General features: G+C 39.0%; 4 protein-coding genes across 8 annotated transcripts; 1 reads left to right on the top strand and 3 right to left on the bottom strand.

Moving 5' to 3' along the window:
- The first annotated feature begins 1,346 nt into the window (after nucleotides 1-1,346).
- On the top strand, nucleotides 1,347-3,399 carry LOC112199225 (F-box protein At3g07870). The gene is made up of 2 exons (XM_024340271.2): nucleotides 1,347-2,571; nucleotides 3,095-3,399. Exon 1 carries the CDS (start codon nucleotides 1,347-1,349, stop codon nucleotides 2,541-2,543), a length of 1,197 nt encoding a protein of 398 aa, XP_024196039.1. The 3' UTR covers nucleotides 2,544-2,571; nucleotides 3,095-3,399.
- Nucleotides 3,400-3,932: 533 nt separating this feature from the next.
- On the bottom strand, nucleotides 3,933-7,754 carry LOC112197426 (selenium-binding protein 2). The gene is made up of 7 exons (XM_024338090.2): nucleotides 7,504-7,754; nucleotides 6,964-7,159; nucleotides 5,984-6,211; nucleotides 5,398-5,629; nucleotides 5,162-5,269; nucleotides 4,755-5,027; nucleotides 3,933-4,410 (listed from the first exon to the last, which is right to left on the bottom strand). The coding sequence occupies exons 1-7, from the start codon at nucleotides 7,748-7,750 to the stop codon at nucleotides 4,129-4,131; spliced, it is 1,566 nt and encodes a 521-aa protein (XP_024193858.2). The 5' UTR covers nucleotides 7,751-7,754; the 3' UTR covers nucleotides 3,933-4,128.
- Nucleotides 7,755-8,846: 1,092 nt separating this feature from the next.
- Nucleotides 8,847-12,427, bottom strand: LOC112196465 (pentatricopeptide repeat-containing protein At4g14050, mitochondrial). 5 transcript variants are annotated; one of them, XM_040519361.1, is made up of 3 exons: nucleotides 10,368-12,427; nucleotides 10,095-10,276; nucleotides 8,847-9,145 (listed from the first exon to the last, which is right to left on the bottom strand). In XM_040519361.1, exon 1 carries the CDS (start codon nucleotides 12,297-12,299, stop codon nucleotides 10,461-10,463), a length of 1,839 nt encoding a protein of 612 aa, XP_040375295.1. In that variant the 5' UTR covers nucleotides 12,300-12,427; the 3' UTR covers nucleotides 8,847-9,145; nucleotides 10,095-10,276; nucleotides 10,368-10,460. The 5 variants fall into 5 exon arrangements, with proteins under 5 accessions (XP_040375295.1, XP_024192582.1, XP_040375294.1 ...); XM_024336814.2 differs by having other exon boundaries at nucleotides 10,386-12,427; XM_040519360.1 differs by having other exon boundaries at nucleotides 9,411-12,427.
- Nucleotides 12,428-15,404: 2,977 nt separating this feature from the next.
- On the bottom strand, nucleotides 15,405-16,696 carry LOC112199224. Its single transcript, XM_024340270.1, has 3 exons — nucleotides 16,555-16,696; nucleotides 15,758-16,086; nucleotides 15,405-15,644 (listed from the first exon to the last, which is right to left on the bottom strand). Exons 1-3 carry the CDS (start codon nucleotides 16,694-16,696, stop codon nucleotides 15,405-15,407), a joined length of 711 nt encoding a protein of 236 aa, XP_024196038.1.
- Nucleotides 16,697-22,486: the final 5,790 nt, after the last annotated feature.

The following is a 22,486-nucleotide window of genomic DNA, read 5'->3' as shown; positions in this document are numbered from 1 at the left end:
CCATATTGTAGCAGCTCTTATTATTAATACTTTATATTACTTTTGTTGTACTTGTTCATTTTCATTCATAGGGTTTTGGTTTTCCCCTCCCTTCCCCCCCCAACCCCCAAAAAAAAAAAAACACCTGCGCGGTTGTAGTTTTCTAATTAGTGAAAAAGGCGTGATGGTTAATTACTCGTCCATATTGAATATCATAATTCTATTATAAATGTATAATTTTAGAGATGCTACATTGTAAATAAGTTTATTATATGTTAGTTTAGTCTATGTAAAAGTTTCATTCAAAAATATTATTTTATAAATGCAATTAATGTGATTTCTTTTATTTTAACTGAAATTCCCTTATATTTGAAGTACCGAAATTGAAATTTGAAACCTTCTACAACAGAATGACTAAAATTTCAAGGACTGTTTCGTACTTCGTCACAATAACCGCACCCGATAAGTTTTTATTTTGGGTTTTTGTCTATTTACACCATTTTTAGAGATTTTTTTCCCACTTACCCCTCCAAGTTTTTTTAATTCCCTCTTACTCAAAACACTCTAAGGAGGTCTTCCCTAATACCCTATTAAGATTTTTTTTTTTGTTTTTTTTTTTTAAATACCATTTTACCCTCACATTTGTTACTTAGAGAGAGAGCGAGAGAATGGAAGAGAGAGAAACCATAGGGGACTTTGCTGGAGCCCCGTCACCGGTCGCCGAAATCTGGTCACCCGTCGCCTGAATCCCGTCAATTTTCGCCGGAATCCGGTCACTAGCCGCAGGATTTCGATCACCAGCCGCCACCCATCAGATTTTTTTGAAAACCTCTATTACCCCCAATAGACATCTATTTTCCCCCAATAGATGTGAGGGGTGATGTCGCCGGTGGTCGTTGACTCCAACTCCGCCCAATCCCCATCGCTATCCTCGTTCTTGACCACAAACCTCCGTCCACGGGTCACCAGCGTCGGACCTCCTCGAGGAGAGATGCCGGCCTCGTTGGGGAGAGAGAGAGGGGAGGGGAGGGGAGGGGGGGGGAGAGAAAGAGAGATCGATATAATTATTTAATTTAGCTGAGGGCAAAACTGTCATTTGGTATTAAAAATGGTACTTGAGAATAAAAATTTGTTGCTGAGGCAAGTGAGATACTTTTTGTCAATTTTGGTGTTTTTGGTCAATGACCCTTTTATTTTTTATTTCGGTCAAGCTCCTCTCGTTAGCTTTTTATTCCCGTTGAGGGAACAATCACACTAGGTTTTTATTTTATATTTTATTTCGGTCAAGCTCCTCTCGTTAGCTTTTTATTTCCGTCGAGGGAACAATCACACTACTTCCTCTTCTCCTTTCTCGGTTCTAGCCACCAATGAAGAGATGCAAACTCCGCCGCTGTCACTCACCATCACCATCCAAGACTAACGGACCCCTAAAACCAGAAGTTAACGAAGAGCCGAATGCCGAGGAACCCCAACAACAAAATGACCAGCATGCCGAGGAACCCTACATTCTGCAAGTGCCAGACTACATCATATTCGAGATCTTGTCCAGAATCCCAATCACAACCATGAACCGATGCCGGTTCGTGTGCAAGTCTTGGCTCCGCTTGTTCTCAGACCCCAGTTTCACCAAAACCCTATGTTGCAGAACACCCACCAGCCTTGTTGTTGTGTCGTCTACCCCATCTAGGGACTACTACTTGGTCGGCCTGGACGAGGCCTCCAGACCAAACGGAGATGTGTTGGAGCTGTGTAGTTATAGCAGGGAGTGCCTTGACATAATCGGTTCTTTCAATGGTTTCCTCTTCCTATATGATTCCGCGCTTATCGATGATCATCGTCTTTACTTATCCAATCCCATCACCAGAGAGCGTTTGGCCTTGCCCAAGTATGATGGTCTTAATATAGACACTAACTTGGGGTTTGGGTTTAGTCCAGCCAGCAATGTCTACAAAGTATTTGTGTTTAAAAGTGAAGAAGAAAATGGAGACTTCCAAGACGAATATAATGAAGAGGAGGTGGTGGTTTTGACGGTTGGCTCTTCGGTTTGGAGAAACATTGGGAAGTATTCAGTCTATTTTGGGAATACAGAATATGGATTTCCTTTTAATGGCTTTCTTCATTGGGTTGGGAGAGCCAATAATTTGGTATGGGGATTTGATGTAGAAAGGGAGCTTTTCCAACAGTTTCCACCACTCCCATTGACATCTGAGGATACTATTCTTCTTGACAGTAGTGATTCGAGACTTGCAGCTTTGAGAGCTTCGCTCTGCCTTATAGTTACTAGGGGCCAAAAAGTCAGTGTTTGGGTGATGAAGGATCATGGTGTTAAGGGGTCTTGGAATAAGGAGTTTGAAATTCTGAATGAGTCTTTCGATCGATATATTCCTCAGCTACTGAAATTTACAGAGGGGCAGGTCTTGTTGTTACGTGACGCTCAATTGGAAACTCATAGTCCTGGAAAAAAAGGCTTTTCCATGGTTGAGGTTGATGGGATACCAAAAAAGCTTTATAGTGGATATGTCCATATTCCAAGCTTTATTTCGCTTGCGGATATCAGGGGTTAAAGCTCCAAGATACTATATGTAATAGCTGGTAAAGCAGCTGGCCTTTCATCCTATGTTCAATTTCAAATTTTTGAAGTCTTTTCTTACTCATAGCATGCTTTTCTTGTGCACAACTGCACAAGTTATGTTTACAATACATAGCACATTCCACCAAGCTTCAAGAAAAAGCGCTGTTTAATATTCTTAGGCATGGTTGAAACAGACTCATCTGTGATTTGGATAAGGTTATTACCGTTCTATTTTGTTTCTCTGCATTGTTCATATTGTTCTAAGATCATTCAAAAAGGGGCATCATAAATTAAATGCTTAGCAATGATATTGTCTCCACTTGAAACCTGGTTATTTCTGGATGTTCTATTCCATTCATAATTGTTTTTGTTTGCGTTTATGGTTAACTAAGAAATTTGAAGTTGTAGGGTGAACTTGATGGTTGATCCAGTGTAAATATTGTCTGTGCTTACTATCTTGTTGTAAACCTAATACTAGTTACACCAGTGGATATTTTTATGTTTTCCAAACGACATTATTAATGGCTGTTTGTGTTGTTACAGACGCCTAGCACATGCATATTCCAGATTGTGTACATCAAGTATATTATATGGAGATGTGATTTTGAGTAGTGGGTGAGTGCTTGGTGGTGAAATTCCTTTCACAATGCTAGACTTCAGACTGATGGTGCTCTTTCTCTGCCTCTCAACTCCAACAGCTTTCTCATGTATGAATTTGACAGAATTGGAAACTAGGGTTAGATGTGATTTCTGGACTTCTGTTTTTCAATTTTTAGGTTGTCCCCTTTGTTTCCTAAAACCTGCTTTCTTGTATGAATTTTTATTTCAAGTAGCTGATCGGAATATTTCTTTATGCTTTAAACTGGATGCATTTTCATTTCAGTTAATTGGATTCATTACTTATGCTAGCTGCTAAATATGTTTGAAGATACTTCATTCTACTCAGGAATTTCACTAGAAAACCTCAATTGTGCTCTGTATCTTTCTGAGTTTTTTGATGCAAGAAAACTTCCAAATCCTACAACATCTTACTAGGCTACATTTGTCTTTCTTCTCATAGTAATAAAATGATGACATTCTCAACTGGAGCTAGATATACGAAAGAGTTTCCATAAAAACCTTGTTAATGAACAGTGCTTGTGATCTATGGAATTCCTAGCAATGTCAGATGGTTGAGGAAAAACTCTTGAGGCGAATACTAGATGGTTTAGATGTGCCGCTGCAATCATACTATGGGACATTTGTTCGCGGAAGATCTGTTTGAAAATCAAGTGCAGCACGTTGCCGAAACTTGAACAGGAGGTAAATTCAATGCAAAATAAAATGAACTTGGAGCAAAGATCTTTGCTGACCTGTGAAAGTACATATTTTCAGCATCAGGAATTCTAAACGTTTTTGCTAGTGTCTTTAATTATTGATTATACATCCAGACATTGCTCAAGTCAGTAAACACGGTAATACCATACATGCTGTCATAATGGATTATTTATTATTATTTCTCATACAAGAACTGGAAATTATGCTCCATTATTTTCACTACCAGATGTTGGGTAGTTGAAGAGAAACTATGGGGAGACTCAAATCCATATATCAGACGTGCAGTCACCACCAGGGTATCTCATTTCATGGGCAAGAGAAGGACCATCAGGTTCGGCTCCAAAGTCGACGAAAAACTTTGTGTTTAATGCAAGACCACCTTTCTCAGTATCAACATCAAGCTGTAACATGTGGGATCCTTTCTCCAGAAGGTCAGGGTAGAACTGGCGATCCCATGTACTGAAAAGCGAGTTGGTGACATAAAGCCGCTTCCCATCTAAACTCAACTGGATCATTTGTGGTCCACCTCTCAATTTTCTCCCCTGAATATGGAAATACAAAATCATCATCAATCAGAATGTTTTCCAATAGAATAATGGTGGATTGACAACCAAGGAACACAATAGCATGCAATATATATGGTGAGAAATTGAACCAGCATTGCCATCTAATCATTTGTTCACCAAATTTTTAATATGGGACTGCGTCTAAAAGAACTCTAACATGCAAGTTACTAGTGAGGCTAATACTTCTGGTGATTTAAATGGTGAATTTAAAATTAAGATCCTATCACTTATTGCCACACTTAATAAAATTCAGCTCAACAAACTGCTGAATCCTGGAACATAATTGATACAGAAAGTTATAGTACGAAGATCATACATACCTGGATCTCCGGAACATCAAACTGCTTTGTTGTACCATCTTCACCCTCAACGACAACTGGGCTTCCCTTTTGGATAAGTCCCCCAACCCATACTTGGCCGGTCAGTTTAGGATTTTTAGGGTCCTCAATGTTATATTGTCTTACATCTCCATGAAGCCAGTTGACAAAGTATAGAAAACGATCATCAAGTGAGATCAAAAAATCAGTTATGAGCCCAGGCATCTCTGGAAGAATCCAGTTCTGCACCTTCAGTGGTTCTACTGATATTACAACCTGGAAAAGTCCCAATTAGGATTTATTAGATAGTTTGTATCATTTGCTATTATTTTAGTGACAGCAAAATAAGACGAAGATGAAGACAGAAGTGTTGCATTAAATGCATGCCCAATTGCATCAAGACTGCATACCTCGTGGCTCCATGAACCATCCTCTGTCTTGAAGAATCGCACCACGTTACTTGACAAGGCACACCCAACAAACCCAGTGTCCTTAGAAGGATCATGGAGGAACCTTATCTGGAAACGGTGAGAATGATTTATAAACTTGAATGATAGATCGAAACTCCAAAGCCTAATAATCACCCACTAGAAAAATAACACATATTGTAAGAATTAATGACTCTGATCAGCTTTACACTACTCACCTCTAAGGGTAAGAGCCCTGTATTGCCAAGATCCAAAGTTTGTTTCAATTCACCCTCAGGCCAGCTGTAGACATGAAGATGCCTCCCATAGAGACCATCAAAGACATGCTGAAGGTTGAAACCTTTGGTGAAAGCAGCAGGGGCACCCCATGATGTGCTTATCATTGTCTTGTGCCGCGGTTGGTACCAGAAATCATAGCCAAAAAGCGGACTGTGCCCTGGTTTCTCCCACCTGATAAATGATAGGATAGCTAGAAGTTAGATGCTTAGATGTAATCAAACTTGTTTTAGATGTCTTTGATCTACAGTCTACCATGTAAGTGAACAATGAGTAATCATATATCTCACATGTTGGTGCTAGTTTATTGTAAAAGATATTTGCAAACCACATGGACACATTGATTTCTGTATGCATCTCAAATCCAAATGACTACCAGATGATTACAAACATTGCAGATAGACTCTCTAGGAATGATCATATCTCAAGTAACATGTTGGTTTTAGTTTCTTTGTATTACATAGGCATATACATATTGAGTTTTTTGTGTCTCAAATCATAATTATGCAAAGGAACAGAGGGCATTACCTTCCCTTGACGTTAAACTCTGAGTCAAGGAGAAGAAATCCATTTCCTGCAGCATTTCCATCTTTATCCCCTAGGCAAGAAACCAACAAATCACCAGATGCAAGGCAGTGAGATGTGTGAGGGTATGCCAAGCCAGTCTTCTGCACGATGTCTTCAGGGTCAACAACTTTATGCAGAGAGGGAGCTTTTGGATCTGTTTTTGTGTCGATCACATATATGCGACTAGATCTGAAAGATAAGAAACACTTGATAAGATATATATCATACAGTGGAATCCTTCTATTGAATGAACAGTAGTTTTTTCCTAAACCCAATGCATAAGCTCATGGTTGAAAAAGAATATTGTTGACTTCACTTGGCATAACTTCTTTCCAGTAGGCTTCACAATGCTTAATTTACAATTTAAAACCATATGCAGATCTTGTAGAAGACACAAACTGAGGGGAGAACATCTGTAACAATGAGGATGTCAACACTATTACTAAATGATCCAACAGATCACAGAATTGGTGTCTTTCCGTTCTTGGACAACAGACTGACAATCTATATAGGAGCACGGATTTCATTACTTGACAATTTTCAACATGCTCCACAAATAGAGTCAAAATCTTCTCTGTACTGTGAGATGACAAACGATCAAAGCTAGCAGAAGACAATATGTTGAACTTAGCAGCTTCCACTGCTACTGTCCTCCCTTTTTGCCAAGGTTTCACACTATTGACATCCATTGATTTATCCTTTATTCTCGAAATTCTCAGAATCAGAGAATATGAGATTGATTCTGAAATACTAAAATTTACAAGAACCAAGGAAACTCAAGCTGGATAAGTTCGAGCGTGTGGATTCTTATTTTTCTATTTTTCTTCTTCTTTTTCCCTAAACCAATTCAGATTAGCTGCCTAACTAATGGCTTCAATCAATTCAATTCAGAACAAATAACCTTATCAATTCTGAGGGTAGCATAAAATTCAGTGTCTTACACCAATGCAGGAAGGACAAGGAAACGGCGCTGCGCAGATGGATCTCCATGGCAAGAACTGCACGAGTTCCACCCAGAGTGATGCAGTTCATCGCCTAAATTCGGCACAGGCAGCCTGTGGATAACTTTTGAATAAGTTGGAGAATTTGGATCCACGTCCACTGTGGCCAGGTAATCAGGCTTCTGAATCCCGGTTCCTGCAACACTCATGTTTCAAAGGATCAACATTCATGTTTCGAATAATAAATACAACTTAGCAAAGCACAAAAAGAAAGAATCACAATTTCCATCAAAAAAAAAAAAAAAACACATGGGTTTTCTTGGGTAGACCAAATTAAAGCTGTGTAGAAGATCGAGGACACCTCTTCTCTTCTTAAACCATTTGTAAAAGTGGCATCAAATACCCAAAAAGGTTCAAATCTATAGCCAATAATTTCTGCCCCCTTTTAATCTGGGTTTATGCCAGGAAAAATCAAATCATCCAAACAAGTAGAAAATCAAAGAGACATTGAAGAAGAAGCAAAATCAATTGAGTAGCCACCAGAGTAAACAGCAGTGACATAGAGGATTTGCTCTCTGGGACCAGACATGGCCTGGAGTGGAGTGGCGTAACCCGGCCCAGTCTTGCAGCATGATGCCGCGTCGCCATTGCCCTGCCTCTTCCCTTCTACTACTCCACCGTGCTGCACCGCACTCACATCCGTAGCCATCTCTCTCTCTCTCTCTCTCTGGCGTCTCTCTCTCCCTCTTTCTCTGGCTTCTCTTTCTCTCTCGCTCACATGACTCATGCAGATATATGACACGATTGACGTGGCAGATTCCTGCAAATCGTTTTTGTTTTGTATCGGGTCCATTTTTTTGTCTTTTATCAGTATATAGTATTGTGTCCAGGGGGATGTATTCGGAGTTTCGCTATCCACGTTTGGAAAATAAGTACTCATCTTAAAGTCTGATCGCGCGGTCAATGATCAGCCACGTGTCAACAGATAAATGGGTTGTGCAGCTGATTAGTGAGCGATCGGATTTGTGTTACCTAGGAAAAGGAAAGCAGATAACGCATTCACTGAGGTCACAAGATGGTGACTTTGATTAGGACTACGATTATTCTCCCCAAAAAAAAAAAAGATTGGGACTCTGATTTTTGGTTTTTGAGAGAGAAAGAATTTAAAGCACATATAAATAGCTGGATAACATGAAATGTATTTTTTTATTAGGCATCGGTTAATAAGATATTTCTTAGAACGTTAGGAGCATACAAAAATTTATGGGACAAATATGAATTTAGAACCATCTGAATTTAAAACTAAGAAATATGTGCTGGATTATTTACATTAACGGTGACTATTATTTCAAACAATGAAGACTATTATTAGTTTCAATGAAATTGCCGGGCATTGGGTGAGAAGAAGATGCTCGGGTTTTGGTTTACACTCCACAGAGATTTCTCAATGAAGATTTTCGGTTTTTAGTGATTGTCATTTTGGAATCTTGACCGAATTGTTTGAAGGAGACGGGGTCTTCCAGGAAGATATGATTGGAGTATAAAGCTTGGGATAGGCATAGAGGAAATGAGTGCCATTTAGTATCAGTTTATGGAGTTTAGATAAGTTTGGAATTTTGGATCCCAATAGTCCATGATATGACAGATCTCTTTATGGGTTTTCCAACTTTTAAGTGATTGTCTACCTATTTTCCTTTTGTTTAACAAAAAGAAAAAGGAGTGGGATACATATGATTGCTAGTTGCTACATCAAGGAGGGAGAAAATTATGACATGATCCAGCTACTATTCTTGTAGGCGTTTCAAGTCGCCTTCACCATCTACTATTCTTGTATTCCAATTACAGTAAGAGAAGAGAAAGAACCAAAAACAAAAAAAAGCCAGTGAAGTGAAAAATCATATTGACATTAATAGTTAACTATATAGTGAAAGTAAATAACGGTTGCATTGACTAGTTAAGCCTCAGACACAAGCATACGGGAGAGAGCAATGTATCTATTCAGCTTACACATGAAACTGGTGACCGGTGAGGTATGCTCTTCAGTTTCTTGCCTTGTCCATAAAGATGCATTAGTTTGGGCACGACTGTCATGATCTGCTGCTATCACCAGATTCAGTCTCACAGTTACTGCAGATAGATGGGTATCACAGTCTGGGCCTTCATATTGTCTTCCAGCTGTGTCCTGAGATTTGCAGAAAAAATAACCATGAAATAGAATAAAAATGCAGCAATTTACAGTCCAACAGTTTCATGCAATGCTTATACACATTATTTCATACAAGTCTGTATACATGAGTTCCTTGCAGGTAAATCACAATGTGACTCACAAAGAAGTCCATGAAAATATGCTAGATTTGAGATGAAAATATATATTTGACACCTATGCGATAACAAGATCAAGCTGACTCCAATTTAGTTAACAGAAGCACATTAGATTAAACTGATACCGTCTTGCAACGCCAGGTCTAGATGACCAGTAAACTTTTCCCCTCATACAGTAGCACCAGCTTCTGCCTTCAGCTTCTAATGACATACAGTTGGAAATCAACGTAGCTAAACGCATAAACCATTTTATTCATTACCAGCTTCTGTTACAGGGACTAGGTAGACTAAACAACATTCCAAAATCTGGTTATAAATCATCAGTTTTTGCTTTCAAGCAAATGCAGGACGAAAGACGAAAGTATATGATAAGGATAGACAATGTACCAAAACATAAGGTCCTTAGACGAAGATACAATGAATTCAGAAGGAAGATCAAGAGAATCCAATCCTGAATAACCTCCCATGATTTTGGGGATCTTCAGTTGCGGATAGTTGAAATTGCTAAAGTTCTCTTCTTTAATGGGATATACCAAATTAGGATAAAGATGCATTTCCACTAGTGCTTCTTAGATAGAATTAGTACCATTTTCAAACTTTCTTGTTTTTCAAACTAGAAGTCCAGAATAACAATAACTACAGCTATAATCAATGAGAAGCTATATTCATTGATGCAATAATGCAAATAGGAATCAATGTGCTATATGGTCAGCAACAACAAGTGAACAAGGGGCAACTTTACTCGGTGTTTAAAAACACAAATTGAATTTGGTCACAAGGTGGTACTGCAAGTAAGGTGGGAAATTGACCTTGAATTTGGATGGGGAAATTGCGCCATGAGAGACATTATATTCCTCTCATATTGGAAGAACTCTTGTGCACACCATAGCATTGAAAGAGACGACACAATTGGTCAAGCAAAAGAGTATTAGCTGGGCTTAATGGCCATAATCAATAGGAACTAGTGTTCAAATCTGTTAGTTATATGAACCTAAAGAAAGTAGATAGAACACAAAATTAGCAAGCCTAAAAGCAATGTCAGACAAAATTAGAGATAAAACTCAAATGAACAGAAACCTAACTCAAAGTCTATAAAGAACCTGAGCAAAACCCAAAAGCAGATCCAATGTCTGGAGTAGGGAGCTTCAAAAGAGTTCCAATCCACAGATATTGTGTTACCAAAAGTCATTGCATGAACATTCTCCCTTACTAAAATGGTGGTATCTAGTGGCATCTCTAACAATGATGTCCCTCTTCACAATACTGCTTATGAATTTCAATACCGTGTGACAATCTCCGCAAACACGAAGATTTTTCACTATCCGGATAGGTGTCCCTGGAACAGCCTTCAGAAGCCCATAAGCCAATGCCAGCCTTTCACTATGCCAAAACAGCAGCTTTTCTTTCTCTTGCTGCTCCATGTCATGTAAAACAAAGCTACTGTCGGGAACATAGCCTCTTTTCCTCATCTCTGCATCCAACTCTTTAAGCAAATCGAATATCTCATCCTTCAAAGGATGAGATGTCTCTCCAGCATAAAACACTTGGCTTTCCTTTCCAATGTCGATGGAACTGTAACCTGGATTCTTCTTAACTTCTCTCGCTGTCATCAACTTTCTCACTTTTGCTACATTTTCCCACATACCAGCACCAGCGTAGACATTAGATAACAGTATATAACTTGAAGGATCTTCTGGGTTTAAGCTTAAAAGATGATCAGCAACCCTGATACCCATTTGGGTATCTCCATGCTGCTTGCAAGCACTTAGTAAAGCTGCCCAAGTGGGTTCATCAGGCTCAAACGGCATTGAATTAATAACATTCCAAGCTTCACTAAGATGCCCAGAGCGACTAAGAAGATCCAAGAAACATGTATAGTGCTGCAGACAGGGACGAATTCCATAATCTTCAATCATAGATCTGAAAATGGCACGTCCTTTGCTAACGAAACCAACATGACTACAAGCATAAATCAGTCCAACAAATGTAACTTCATTAGGCTTAATTCCAGCTCCAACCATGCCATCATATAAAGTCAATGCTTCCTCAGCTCGCCCATGCTGAGCCACCCCAACAATTATGGAAGTCCAAGAAACTACATCTTTTTGCTGCATTCCACCGAAAATATATTTCGCAGCTAAAATGTCACTACATTTTGCATACATATCCACCAGTGTATTACTAATAAACAAGCACGACCCATACCCAAGACCAATAACCAGGCCATGAACCTGCTTTCCAAGCTCCAAGACTGCTAAATTAGCACAAGCTCCAACAGTGCTCGAAAGAACCAATGGATCCACTATATCAACCCCTTCTCTTCTCATTTCAATAAACAAGTACAGTGCATCAACACCATTTCCACTTTGCACCAATCCAGATATCAAAGCAGTCCACGAAAACAAACTCTTAACCGGTAGCTTCTCAAACATTTCCAAAGCATCCAATTTCCTTCCACTCCTAGCATACCCAGAAATCAAAGCAGTCCAAGAAACCACACTCCTCTTCGAAATCGAATCAAAAACCGCACGAGCATTATCAGGCAATCCACATTTCGCATACATATCAACCAGAGAAGACTTAACAACATCATCCTCACAAAACTGCGATAACATAAAGCGTGCATGAACTTGCTTGCCTTGCCTAATAGCTCCCAAGCTAGAGCAAGCCTTGACAACACTAGCAAACACAAAATGGTCCGGCAGCAAAGAGTCCGACTCATACATAAAGCGGAACATGGAGAGAGTCCGGTGGGGGAGGCTGGCTTGGTTGTGTGCGGTGAGAAGTGAAGCCCATGAGACGTGGTCTCTGTGAGGCATTTCGTCGAACAGGTGGAGTGCGTCTCCGACGAGACCGCATTTGCCGTAGACGCCTAAGAGGGTGTTGGGTAAGGGCGGACAGAGATGTAGAGCTGCTTTGATGATTTGAGCGTGGAGTTTTTTGGCTGTGGAAGATGTCTGGCTTCCTGCGCAGAGCTTTAGTTGGTGTAGATAGTGAGAGACACTGGCATTCATCCGCTTGCAATATAACACCAAAACACAGAAACGGCTTAGCGAGTTGGCTCAAATACTCGTAAGACCACTCGAATCATCCGTGACAAATTCCATAATATGGGAAGAAAATGTTTACAAATTTGAGAAATGTTGTTATAATTTATTTTTTTTCACTTAATTGGGTGAAATTAGTTTAGGATATATCTAAGCTAAAAAAATAATTGTTCAGTAAATATTTTTCTCTTAAGATTTAAATGTGTGACCAATTACAAATGAGGCTATCAAGAGCAACTCCAACTATGGGGTTCCATACTAAATTTGAGACCCAAATGAGAATTGAGCTCTCCACAATCCATTTTAGGGGGAGTTGGTCTCAAAAATATAGGACTTGAACTCAAACCAAGTCTCAAATTTTCATAATAAAACATGATTACACAAAGTAAAAGCACATCACACAGAGTAAATTCACACCACACAACAATATAACCAAACTAGGTCATGACCACTTATCATGAGACTCATGAGAACATGACCACTTATTGAAAGCAATAGATTTAAATATCCTAATCACTAGTGCTTGTAGCTTCATGGTCCTTATTGGTCCTTAAGTGATTGACAAAATTGTCTTGGAGATGATATTCTTATGATTGCTCAACGAGCTTGGAGAATATCAAATGCTCTCTCCACGTCTTTTCTGTATTCTTTGTGTCTGCGGCGTCCTCAGGTTTGTAATTGCCTGTACAATTGTTGCCCATTTAGGGTATACCATCAACTAGATAATAACGTTGGCCATAATGCCTATCACTTGCATGACAGCTCACTTGAGAAGCTTCACCAAGGCATACATTATTGAATAACGGTGAACATCTAAGAACGTTAATATTATTCAGGGAATCTGAAAGTCTAAAGAACGCGTGTCAAATCTAAATATCGTAGGAGACCACCACCTCCAAGATGATTGTTGGTTTCCTCTTATAGTCAGTATACTGTTATGCTCATCCGGTGAGATAATTTTTCCACTGCTAGTTTATATAATGAAGGCACCGTGGTGATCATAATATTTAAAAAATATTCTTATCATCAGATAAGATATGACACATGGTGGATAAAATATAAACCGTAATTTGGATAGTCACTTAGAATTTGACAAGTAACGACAAAATCACATCCAAATTCGGGATAAGAAATTATATCTATACACGTGGCCCAAAATGTCTTCTCAATAATTCATTGTTTGTCATATGACACAACACAACAACAAAAATTATATATTCTCTTTTGTCTGCTACGCGTGTCACTACAGCACAATGACAACATATATTTTAATTGTTTACTTTTGCTTTTAGCAATGCATGCCTTTAGAGCAATTGCACCGGTAGACCAATTGGAGAGAAAGAGGGAAAAGTATGATGCAGCGGCAATTTTTTGCCCGACTAATTTGGGGGCCCCACCTGCCCAGGTTATTAGAGGACCAATAATCAGCAATTGGATTGCCCGACTGTTGGTGATGGGCTCCACACCCACATGGGCCTGCTGCCAACAGCTATTTTTTTTTTGAACTATGCTTTGTGCAACGGTCATTTAATTGTGGCTGTTTGATCATGCGATCCAATGGCTGCAATTAATTGACGACGGTAAGGTTTTTTTCCACCCTAAAGAATAATCTTAATGGTAAAAAAATAATTAGAATTTTTTTTTTCAAAAATTCTATAAATACCTAGTTCCTCACCTTAATTTCTCACACCAAAATTTTCAACAATTTTACTTCTCCATCTTCTTCCTCCATCAATCTTCTCTTCATTTCTTTCAATTATCATCCAACAATGGGAGATTCGGGTACCAATTGGTCTACTGATGAGCAAATTCAATTGTGTGATTCATGGGCACGTAAGACTGTGTGCCCGATCACCGGAAAACATATAACCTCCTCCAAGTTATGGGAAAATGTTCATGCTGATTATGTGCAAAATTGGCAAGGTCCACCTACAAGCCGAACTCCTCAAGCTCTCCAATCTCAGTTTTGAACATTGAAAAAAATTCTCAAAGATTGGCACAATGCACAAATGACCTCCCGTAATCGTATAACAAGTGGCACCAATAAGATGGACGAGGTATTGATTTTTCCCCCAATACTATTAATTGTTATATTATTATTATTATTTATGTTTTTAAGTTAAATTTGTCTCTTACAAATATCTGATTTCTATTGGTTGATTTTTATTGCTTCATTGTCATTGTTTAGATGAATCAAACTCAAGGGATCTTCATGAAAAAATATCCCATGAAATTTGATAAATTTGAATGTTGGGAGAAAGTTAAGTATCACCCGTATTTTGTTGATCCACCATCTAATCCTCAACCATCGGCATCATATTCGATAGCTACTGCCTCCAAAAATGAGTCTCCAATTGAGTTGGATGATGATATCGTTTCAGAGACACCATCAAGCTCCATGCCAAGACTAATGGGACAAAAGAGAGCCAAAGAAGCAAAGAAGAAAGGAAAGAAGGCGCAAGATGCAGCAGAAAGTATGGCTCTTGCTATTCAAGCCATGGCCGAATCAACCCAAGCTTCTGTTGAGCTAGTGAAGAAAAGAAACGAAGAAATGGCTGCATACACAAAAAAGGTATTTGAATTTGAAGAGGCGAAAGAAGATGCAGAATTATGGCCATGGATACTAATTCCATGACACCACAATCAAAGGCTTGGTGGAAAAAGAAGAAGGGAGATATCGTAGCAAAAACAACGTCCGATGGTGGTAGTAGCGGTTGCTACATACCCCAATTCAACTAAATTTAAATGTTGTTTAGGAAATCAAGTTTTATTTTTTTTAATGTAATTTTAATTTCACTTATGTAATTTTAATTTTATGAAATAAAATTTTTGTGCTTTGAATAAATTAAATTATAAACATAACAATAACAATAGTAATACAAGTTTGTAATTGCAAAGACAATATTCTATTGATGTCAAACCAAACTTTATTCTTAAAAGATAGATAAACATGGGTTAAAATTACAAAGAAAACCAAACATATTAATAAAGCACCCAAACATAGAATACATTATTTAAAATTACAAACCACCATTTATTCAAATCTAATTAATAAATTGTGGGGGTTCATACTCAGTTACCATCCATGTTCCAGTTGTGCATCACCAAATCATCTTGTAGGCATTTGTGGAGGTTGGCCGACTCTACCTGAAATTCACGATCCATGAATGAAGGAAGATTCTGTCCATCTCTCCCCACTGGTTCGAAAGGAATAGCCTCTCCATTATTAGGATGCACAGGCCAATCATAGACGGTTGCCATTGCTGGATTCATTAGATCATCTTCTTCAGGCTCCGCAAATTCTTCCTCATCCTGCACAATCATGTTATGAAGAATGATACAACTTATCATGATGGCTCGAAGATCCTCCAGTTTAAACAACCTAGCACCATGACGCAGTATGGCCCATCGAGATTGGAGGATACCAAAACACCTTTCCACATCTTTGCGGTAAGCCTCTTGTTTTTTACAAAAGTGTTTATCCTCTTCTGTTCTGGGTTCGATATTGTTTTGACAAAAGTTGACCATCTCGGGTATATTCCATCAGCAAGGTAATAACCATTAGTGTACCTTTTGTTATTGACCTCAAACTCAACCAGAGGAGCAGTTCCACCTATGACACGCTCGAACACATTAGATGCACCAAGAACGTTGAGGTCATTTTGAGCTCCAGGGGTTCCAAAGAAAGCATGCCATATATGCGTATCGTAAGACGCCACTGCTTCAAGAATAATAGTTGGTCTACCATTTCGACCTGAAAAAGCTCCAGCCCAGCCAGTTGGGCAATTCTTCCACTCTCAATGCATGTAATCGATTCTCCCAATCATGCCTGGAAACCCACGACGTTGTCCTCTATTTAGAAGCCTATGTAAGTCAGCAGGATTTGGAGGATGAAGGAACCACCCAGTGTAAAGAAACTCGACTTATCTACAGAATTTCTTTAGACATTTCAGCGGTAGAAGCTCCCATTCTAGTGATTTCATCACATTGATCAACAGCTGCACCATACGCAAGCAATCTTAGAGCACCTGTCATTTTTTATTCGGGAAGCAATCCCATTTTACCAGTGGCATCTGATTTTTGTCCTAAAAAACTATCGAGGTTGCAAAGATCCTTCATTATGCGTTTGAAGACATGTGTTTGCATTTGGTACCTCCTTCGAAAGCCTGCTATTAGTCATACACTGGACATTCGACAAAATAATCCTCCAAGAGAAAATGACCTCGGACTTCTCTATGTCTTTCAACATTTGGGGCACGATGAGGTCTTGAACCACGCCCTCTAGGTGTCTCCGATAATTGATATTGCGCCACCATTGCAGCCGCTTGAGAGTTTGTAGCTTGAATCCGCTCGAGCTCTTCCATATTTTCACGCTCCCTTTCTAACAACCATTTGTTCAATTCTTCAATCGGAAAAAGGAGAAATGAGATGGATGATAGATTTCAAAAGAAATGTAGGTGTAGAATGAGAGGAATGTGTGAGCAGAGAATCAAGTCTGAAGCTTATTTATTACCAATATTGAAAGATAAAAAGTTAGGATAAGTACATGTGTCACGTTTATATAGGTTGAAAATCTTATCACATATCCTAGATATATTTTCAGAAGATAACGATATCTGAGGTTGACACGTGTCCAATGAAGATTGGGCGATTATCTTATCAGAAATCATATATATTTTTTGTAAGAAAACGGTATCTAAAGTCGACACATGGCAAATGAAGATTGGTCGATAATCTTATCAATTGTCGTAGATATTTTTATTTTAATCATAATGATAACTATTTTTTTTTTCGGGAACGATATTTATACTTGATATACAATTTTATTTGTTTTTAAAACTTATGCATTAATTTTTTATTAAATTAACATTGTATGATTAATCTAATTGTTAATTGTTTAATTAATTAAATTATAAGTTTAATGAATTATTCAAATTTGAAGTGTGAATAGTGGATTGGCAGACAAATTGCCTTTCATTGGTGCACTGTATAAGCTGGAGGCAATTGCCAATTTGGAATGAATAGTGGATTGATAGTACCAATTTGGTTGGCAAATCAGCAATTGTCCTTGGTTCATGGGTGCATTTACTCTTATACTTGAGTCTCTTGTGCTGCCTAAACCTTGGCACTCAAGTATAATGGCACACATTGCTATAAAAGGAAAGTAAACAATTAGAGTATATGTTGTCACTGTGCTACAGTGACGCGCATAACAGACAAAAAAGAATATATGCTTGCAACAATTTGAGTTCATCAGTTATCTCTAAAAGGTTTGATTGAAAATAAAGATATATTCAACTTTAAACTGTCCAACTTTAGAGTGGTGTTATCATTTCAATAATCAAACAGCCCATGTGATTTCTTTTTTCATTTTGGTTCAAAGTTAATGTGTCACTCATCACTGTTTCAATTGTCTTCGTATACATATAATTTTGACAATTGAACTTATTTCAATTGTCACCCAAACAGAAACAACTTGGCTAATGAGTTAGCTTTAACGGTTATTAGAGACATTCCTAATATTAGTAAGACCACACAGATCATCCATTACAATTTCCATAATATGTGGAGGAAATGTTAACAGATTTGAGAAATATTGTTACTTTTTATTTTCTCATGGACAAAATTAGTTTGGGATATATTTAAACTAAAAAAATAAGGCCTCGGTGTACACTTTTCTTTTGAGATTTAAATGTGTGGCCAATTACAAATGAGGTTATGTAGAGAAGCTCCAACTGCGGGGTTCTATACCAGATTTGAGACCCAAATGAGACTTGAGCTCTTCAACAATCCATTTTACGGAATGTTGGTCTCAAAAATATAGTACTTGGACTCAAATCAAGTCTCAAATTTGTGACTTTTCCAAAATCAGGACTGGGCTATACTAGAACGGGGCGACACATTGGGCTAGGTCATCCCAACACCGAACATAACGCGCTGGGGAGGACTGTATCGGTGACGCGCTAGCATTACTGGCTCAATACAATACACGCATGGGTACTGCATTGGAGAGAGAAAATGATGCTGACTAGGACGCCCCGCCTGATGTCTGAAGATAGTGGTTGTCGGTCATGACCGTTGTGGCATTACAACAGTCCTTTATTGGACAGCTACGATTCTTTCAATTTGAAAATCGACTGTGGAGATGTTCTCGTAATTTTTTTATGAATTAAATACTTATTACTCCTCAAACTTTTCCCTAAAAAACAGTTTAGTCACTCGCCTTTTAAATTAAACTGGATAGTCCTTATTCTCTCTAATTCTCACACAACAGGTCCACACAAGGTCTAAAATGACTATAATACCCCTCACTTCATCTTTTTTATTATTTCTCTCTTTACTTTTTCTCTTTTTTATCTTTTTATTTTTAATTTAATTTAATTTTTTTCTGCTTCTCTCTCTCTCTCTCTCTCTCTCTCTCTCTCTCTCTCTCTCTCTCTCCTCACTCTAGTTCCCCAACCCCAATTCCAGCTCCAATCCCATTTCCAACCAGGACCGAGCTCCACTCCAAGCCCGCCACTTAAACCCCCAATCTCTCACGCTCATTTGCCTCTTCTACTCCACCGAATCCCAACCACAAATCCCAACCCCCAAACCAGATCCACTTCTAATGCTCCATTTGACCTGCAAAATGGATGATGTCGGTTTCCTTCTCGGCCCAAACGGTGATGTCGGCCATAATGACCTCGACTCGGAGAACTCAGAGTACAACTTGGAGCTCGAACTTGATGATGCCCACAACCCAATTTTGGGTTTCTCCGATTTTGCTTTGCTCTGAGCTCACTTTTCGCTGAGAAATCTATAATGACGGAGGTTGCTGTGATGGCGAGTCGTATGAGCTCACAGCTCGACCTCCCTAGCTCAACCCGCAACCCAGAATTCAAGATCGGAAAGAAGAAGAAGGAACGTACTCGAAGGAGGGTGAGGAGCGCAATTCTGCTAAAATCCTCGGCGGCGAGGCACTTGTGATGAGATGGGGAATTGGAGCAACTCTGGTGACGACGATAGTTCAATTGCTACTTCAGGCGAGACCGATGGGATCCTCCTCCTCCTCTATATCCTCTTTCTTTGGAGGATGATGACTCTGAAGTTGAAGAAACACCAGTGTCTTCTTTGGAGCTTCCCTGCCTCATTTTTCTCTTGCCTTGCGTTGCTTGCAGAGAGAGAAAGAGAGAGAGAGTAAACAAATAAAAGAGAGAAAAATTAGAAAAAGAGAGAGGAAAAAAAAAGATGAGGTATGGGGTATAATAGTCATTTTGGACCTGTTGTGTGAGAATTCAAGATAATAAGGATTAAATTGTTTAATTTAAAAGGTGTGAGATTGAATTGTTTTCTGGAGCAAAGTACAGGGAGTAACAAGTATTTAATCTTTTTTTTTTTAATTTTAATAAATATGATTGGATTAAATACTTGTTACTCCTCATACTTTTTTCTAAAAAATAGTTTGGTCCCTCGCCTTTTAAATTAAACTGAATAGTCCTTATTCTCTCTAATTATCATATAACAAGTCCAAAATGATTCGAAATAACTATTATGCCCCTCATTTTCTCTTTTTATTATTATTTTTATTTTTTTCTCTATTTTTTTACTCTCTCTCTCTCTCTCTCTCTCTCTCTCTCTCTCTCTCTCTCTCCCCCCCTCCCTCTCTCTCTCTCTACCCCCCGTCTCTGCCCCCTCTCCCCACTTCCTAAAAACAAAATCCCTAAAACTCTATCAGCTTTCTCTCTCGCTGGAGCCACTCATCGCTTCCTCCAAGTCAAAAATTCAAGAACGCGAGCCGAAAGGATTATGCCATGAACTTATATGGTGGTGGTATGGCTTGATTTTTACCGAAGATTGGAGAATACCTAAGTGCAGAGGCGAGAGCTCTGGCAATGGCGCTGGTGGTGTCATCCGGCGGTGGTGGGTGACGGGGCTGCTGGGTTTTGCTCCTTATTGTTTATTGAGTTGAGCCAAGGTGGTGGTGAAGTAAGGAGATCACCAAAAATTGAAGGAAGGTGAGGAGCAATGGCGCTAGAGCTTGCGATGTGCGTGTGGGGACCGGGATCGACGTATGGCCATGATTGTCTCGGGTTTCGGTCTGGATTCGACTGGTGATGGTGGCGCTGCGAGATGGTGGCCGGAAGTGGTGGTCTCCTGTGATGGCAGAGGAAGAGAAGAAGAAGAGAGGTCGAGGGAGAGAAAGTGACTGTGCTGTCAGGAGAGAGGGAGAGAAATCCCGGGTTGCTAGTCGAGTTGGGGATCGGGTTTCGATCTGGATTCGACTGGTGATGGTGGAGCTGTGAGATGGTGGCCGGAAGTGGTGGTCTCCGGTGATGGCAGAGGAAGAGAAGAAGAAGAGAGGTCGAGGGAGAGAGAGACCGTGAGGCCAGGAGAGAGGGAGAGAAATCCCGGGTTGCCAGTCGAGTTGGGGATCGGGTTTCGGTCTTGATTCGACTGGTGATGGTGGAGCTGTGAGATGGTGGCCGGAAGTGGTGGTCTCTGATGATGGAAGAGGAAGAGAAGAAGAAGAGAGAGAGAGTATATAAAAAAAGGGAGAAAAATAATAATAAAAAGAGAAAATGAGGGGCATAATAGTCATTTTGGATCATTTTGGACTTGTTATATGAGAATTAGAGAGAATAAGGATTATTCAGTTTAATTTAAAAGGCGAGGGACCAAACTGTTTTTCAGGGAAAAGTATGAGGAATAACGAGTATTTAATCCAATATAATTTGATCTAAGCGGCTAGATTTGATATGATCAACAACTTCTATTAAATCAAGGCTTACTAATTCCAATTTTATCCAAAAAGATTAAAAAAAAAATGTAACGCCCCAAGAGGCACCCCACCAACTTAAGCAAGTCACAGTGCCGCAAGTCTCTAAAACATAAATCGGATGCTCGATTTACATCCTAGAGAACCGCTAGGCATTTTGTTTGAAAAACTTTTTGTATAAACACAGCGGAAGCTACAAATATTTTTGAGGTGAAAAACTTGAGTTGTTAAAACCTATTTCATTTGTCTAGAACTTGGATAAGGGCTAACACGAGGTACAAATCCTAATGAAAAAGAATTCAACTAAATTTAACACAAGACTAAATATCAACAAGTTTCGGAACACGGGGTTCGAAAAATAGAATTTAGAATAAAGTTCACACAGTAATTTACTGAATTTGTTTTGCACACCCAGCTCAGTTTGCTATTGTCCCGTCACCAGTGCACAGTACCTGCATCCATACTGTTGTAGAGGTGAGCTTTCGTCCTTGCCGCTCAACAGGAACTGTAACTCGACTAGGTTTGAAAATCAACAGATAAATGTTTGGAGCTCCAGTATGAAAATATGCTTAAACCAGATATTTAAAGGAACGACAAACTTTAAACTTTATAAAAATGCTTTCTAACTCGAAAATCGATGCATGATACTCAATTGAATACGCGCGCTGAATCTTACTCGATAGCCGGTCCCATAGACCTACTACACGACCTTACCTCAGTTTACTTTATTATTAGATAAGAGTAGCGAGAGCGTCCGCTACCTAGCTACACACACGTACCGAGTCCGTTATTACGGATACTCGAACGACCGGCAGAACTAACCCTCCGGAGGTTTAGGGAATCGAACCCAAGGAAGTCAGTGCCCCTTTCGCTCTCAAGCCATCACATTTCTCACATTTTGATTAGTATGCATTGCATTTTAACATAACCAAACCATACCACTTAACATGCATCATTTTAACACATATATAAGGAAACAACTAACCGAGGAGAGTCCTAAATCCCTACCTGGATTCCGATGCTTTCTCTCACGTATTTTGAGAATTATGAACCTTCTGTTCCTCGGGTAACTGGAGTCCTAGATTCCGATAGTTAATAATATATTGAACAATTATATGAAATCTCGACGATTAATAAATCGTCCAATCCAATTCCATTTTGACCATTGTTTGACGAACGTTTGACCAATGGCGACAAGTTCGACAATTAACCAAAATTACTGAACATTTACTTGAAGTTTACGGTATCGACCAAATATATATTGAGCGCACCCACTTTACTAATGCCACCCAATATATATATATATATATATATATATATATATATATTTTATTTTCTTTACTTACTATCACTTTCAATATAGGCACAAGCAAATGAAAGTTACGTCCAATTCCCT

The sequence above is a fragment of the Rosa chinensis genome, chromosome 4 (genome assembly GCF_002994745.2).
Source record: "Rosa chinensis cultivar Old Blush chromosome 4, RchiOBHm-V2, whole genome shotgun sequence".
Taxonomy (NCBI): domain Eukaryota; kingdom Viridiplantae; phylum Streptophyta; class Magnoliopsida; order Rosales; family Rosaceae; genus Rosa; species Rosa chinensis.
The sequence above is the reverse complement of the archived record's forward strand: the minus strand, read 5'-3'. Positions and strand labels throughout refer to the sequence as shown.

Bases quoted from the DNA above. Each gene is read 5' to 3' on its own strand.
- LOC112199225 (XM_024340271.2), top strand. From the start codon at position 1,347: ATGAAGAGATGCAAACTCCGCCGCTGTCACTCACCATCACCATCCAAG.
- LOC112197426 (XM_024338090.2), bottom strand. From the start codon at position 7,750: ATGAGTCATGTGAGCGAGAGAGAAAGAGAAGCCAGAGAAAGAGGGAGA. The intron at 7,160-7,503 runs GTGGCTACTCAA...TGAGTGTTGCAG, and splicing joins TGTCACTGCTGTTTACTCTG to GAACCGGGATTCAGAAGCCT. The intron at 4,411-4,754 runs GTATGTATGATC...TTCCATATTCAG, and splicing joins TTGATGTTCCGGAGATCCAG to GGGAGAAAATTGAGAGGTGG.
- LOC112196465 (XM_040519360.1), bottom strand. From the start codon at position 12,299: ATGAATGCCAGTGTCTCTCACTATCTACACCAACTAAAGCTCTGCGCA.
- LOC112199224 (XM_024340270.1), bottom strand. From the start codon at position 16,696: ATGGAAGAGCTCGAGCGGATTCAAGCTACAAACTCTCAAGCGGCTGCA. The intron at 16,087-16,554 runs GTCATTTTCTCT...GAGCTTTTTCAG, and splicing joins AAGACATAGAGAAGTCCGAG to GTCGAAATGGTAGACCAACT. The intron at 15,645-15,757 runs GTATCCTCCAAT...ATGATTGTGCAG, and splicing joins AGATGTGGAAAGGTGTTTTG to GATGAGGAAGAATTTGCGGA.